Raw genomic sequence first — 1,840 nt, forward strand, 5'->3', positions numbered from 1 at the left:
ACTTATAAGTCAGATGCTCTGAAATGTAGACCTACTAGATAAAAGCTCTGCATACGTATTCACTTTGGTCATGACTCAGTCTACGTTTTAAATGTCATTTGTTTCGGAGTGTTGTTTATTAACGTGCCGTGAAGATAAATGTTTTGGGGCTCTGTCAAAGCCATTCAACCATCCTTTCTGTCACATGTTGATCCTCAGACTGGACCAGGACTTGATAATGCCAGGCAATGGGAGTTCCGAGGCGGGATGCAGCAAGACAGCAACAGGCAGCTACTCCAACACCACCTGTGGCCAGACGGAGCTGTCCGTCACCGCCTCCGTCATTTCCATGACCGTGGGCATCTTCTCCAACATCCTGGCTCTCTGCATCCTGGTCAACGCCTACCGTCGCTTCCGCCTCAAGACGAAGGCCTCCTTCCTGCTGTTCGCCAGCGGCCTGGTGGGCACCGATCTCCTGGGCCACCTCATTAACGGCTCCCTGGTGCTATATGTCTACGCTTGTAACAAGGAGTGGGAAGCCTTTGACCCACACCACATCCTGTGCAGTCTCTTCGGGGTGTCCATGGTGTTTTTCGGTCTGAGCCCCCTGCTCCTGGGTAGCCTAATGGCGGTGGAACGCTGCATTGGTGTCACCAGGCCCCTGTTCCACTCCACAGCCCTTGCCGCCCACCACATGAAGAGGCTGCTGGGGCTGACCTGGCTGTTAGCTGCCCTGGTGGCTCTGCTACCTGTGCTGCTGTGGAGGCCCTACCAGGTGCAGCGCTCCCAGAGCTGGTGTTTCTTCCGCATGGAGGGGCCCCGCAACTGGCTGGACGTGGTGCTCCCGCTGATCTTCTCTACACTGGGCCTCCTGGCTCTGCTGGTGTCCATTGTGTGCAACACACTGACCAGCTGCACCCTACTGCAGTCCAAGCTGCGCTGCCACCGCCAATGTCGCCGCAAGGACACCTCCCACCACTTTGAGATGATCTGCCAGCTCATGACCATCATGCTTGTGTCCTGTGTGTGCTGGGGCCCTTTATTGGTAAGGCATCTTCTTCCCTCCTTTCCCTGGGTCTTAGAAGCGCTTATTTCTAGGACAATAAAAAAAAGTGGTAGCTTAAATCAAATCCCTTTTTTTAAGTTTCCCTTGATTCAAGAGAGCTGGTTATACTGTAATAACGCAATTTGAAGTGTTGAACAAAGTACAGTATTCAACTAACAACAATTTAAATGGTACCCTTCAAGTAATTACATTCAGTCTCACATAATGTCCTATGTTTATCCTCCTAGGTTAACGTCATCATACTGAGCACCCAGGTCCAGGGCGAGCGTGCGTTTGCCCGCCTGCTGCTGGCAGTCCGCATGGCCACCTGGAACCAGATCCTGGACCCCTGGGTCTACATCCTCCTGAGGAAGGCCATCCTCAAGAGGCTCTTCCTGCTGGTGCACAGCTGCTGGTGCATCAAGTCCCACTCCCACCCCCTCAACCGGTGGAAGTGCAGCCCAGTGAAAGGCTCTGGGGAGACCAGCGGCAGCTCCATCAGCACTAAACCAGAATTCTTCTGTTTGGATGGAAGTGTTGGAGGCCTACCAGACACAATAATTAAGCCCATCACCTGAACCCCTGGATGGGGCATCTGATCTGAGAGACCCTGGGTCCCAGGTGGAGTGTTTGCAGGCAGCACCTGTAGCACATTGATGTATAGTTGGAGTAGGCGATAAGCTAAGGAACCAGATAAGGTTTGTTTTAGGAAGAGCATATGAAGGATCATTCAAAGTATTATAAACTGGGTAGTTTGAGCCCTGAATGCTGATTGGATGACAGCCGTGGTATATCAGACCGTATACCACGGGTATG

General features: G+C 52.4%; 1 protein-coding gene across 1 annotated transcript; it reads left to right on the forward strand.

The window, feature by feature from the left end:
* Positions 1 to 217: 217 nt before the first annotated feature.
* ptgfr (prostaglandin F receptor (FP)) lies at positions 218 to 1,602 on the forward strand. The gene is made up of 2 exons (XM_029633415.2): positions 218 to 1,024; positions 1,273 to 1,602. Exons 1-2 carry the CDS (start codon positions 218 to 220, stop codon positions 1,600 to 1,602), a joined length of 1,137 nt encoding a protein of 378 aa, XP_029489275.1.
* Positions 1,603 to 1,840: the final 238 nt, after the last annotated feature.

Source organism: Oncorhynchus nerka, linkage group LG25, assembly GCF_034236695.1.
Source record: "Oncorhynchus nerka isolate Pitt River linkage group LG25, Oner_Uvic_2.0, whole genome shotgun sequence".
NCBI lineage: Eukaryota > Metazoa > Chordata > Actinopteri > Salmoniformes > Salmonidae > Oncorhynchus > Oncorhynchus nerka.

Excerpts from the sequence above, each read along its gene's own strand:
- ptgfr (XM_029633415.2), top strand. The coding sequence starts at position 218 with ATGCCAGGCAATGGGAGTTCCGAGGCGGGATGCAGCAAGACAGCAACA. Across the intron at positions 1,025-1,272 it reads TGTGCTGGGGCCCTTTATTG|GTTAACGTCATCATACTGAG; the intron begins GTAAGGCATCTT and ends TTATCCTCCTAG.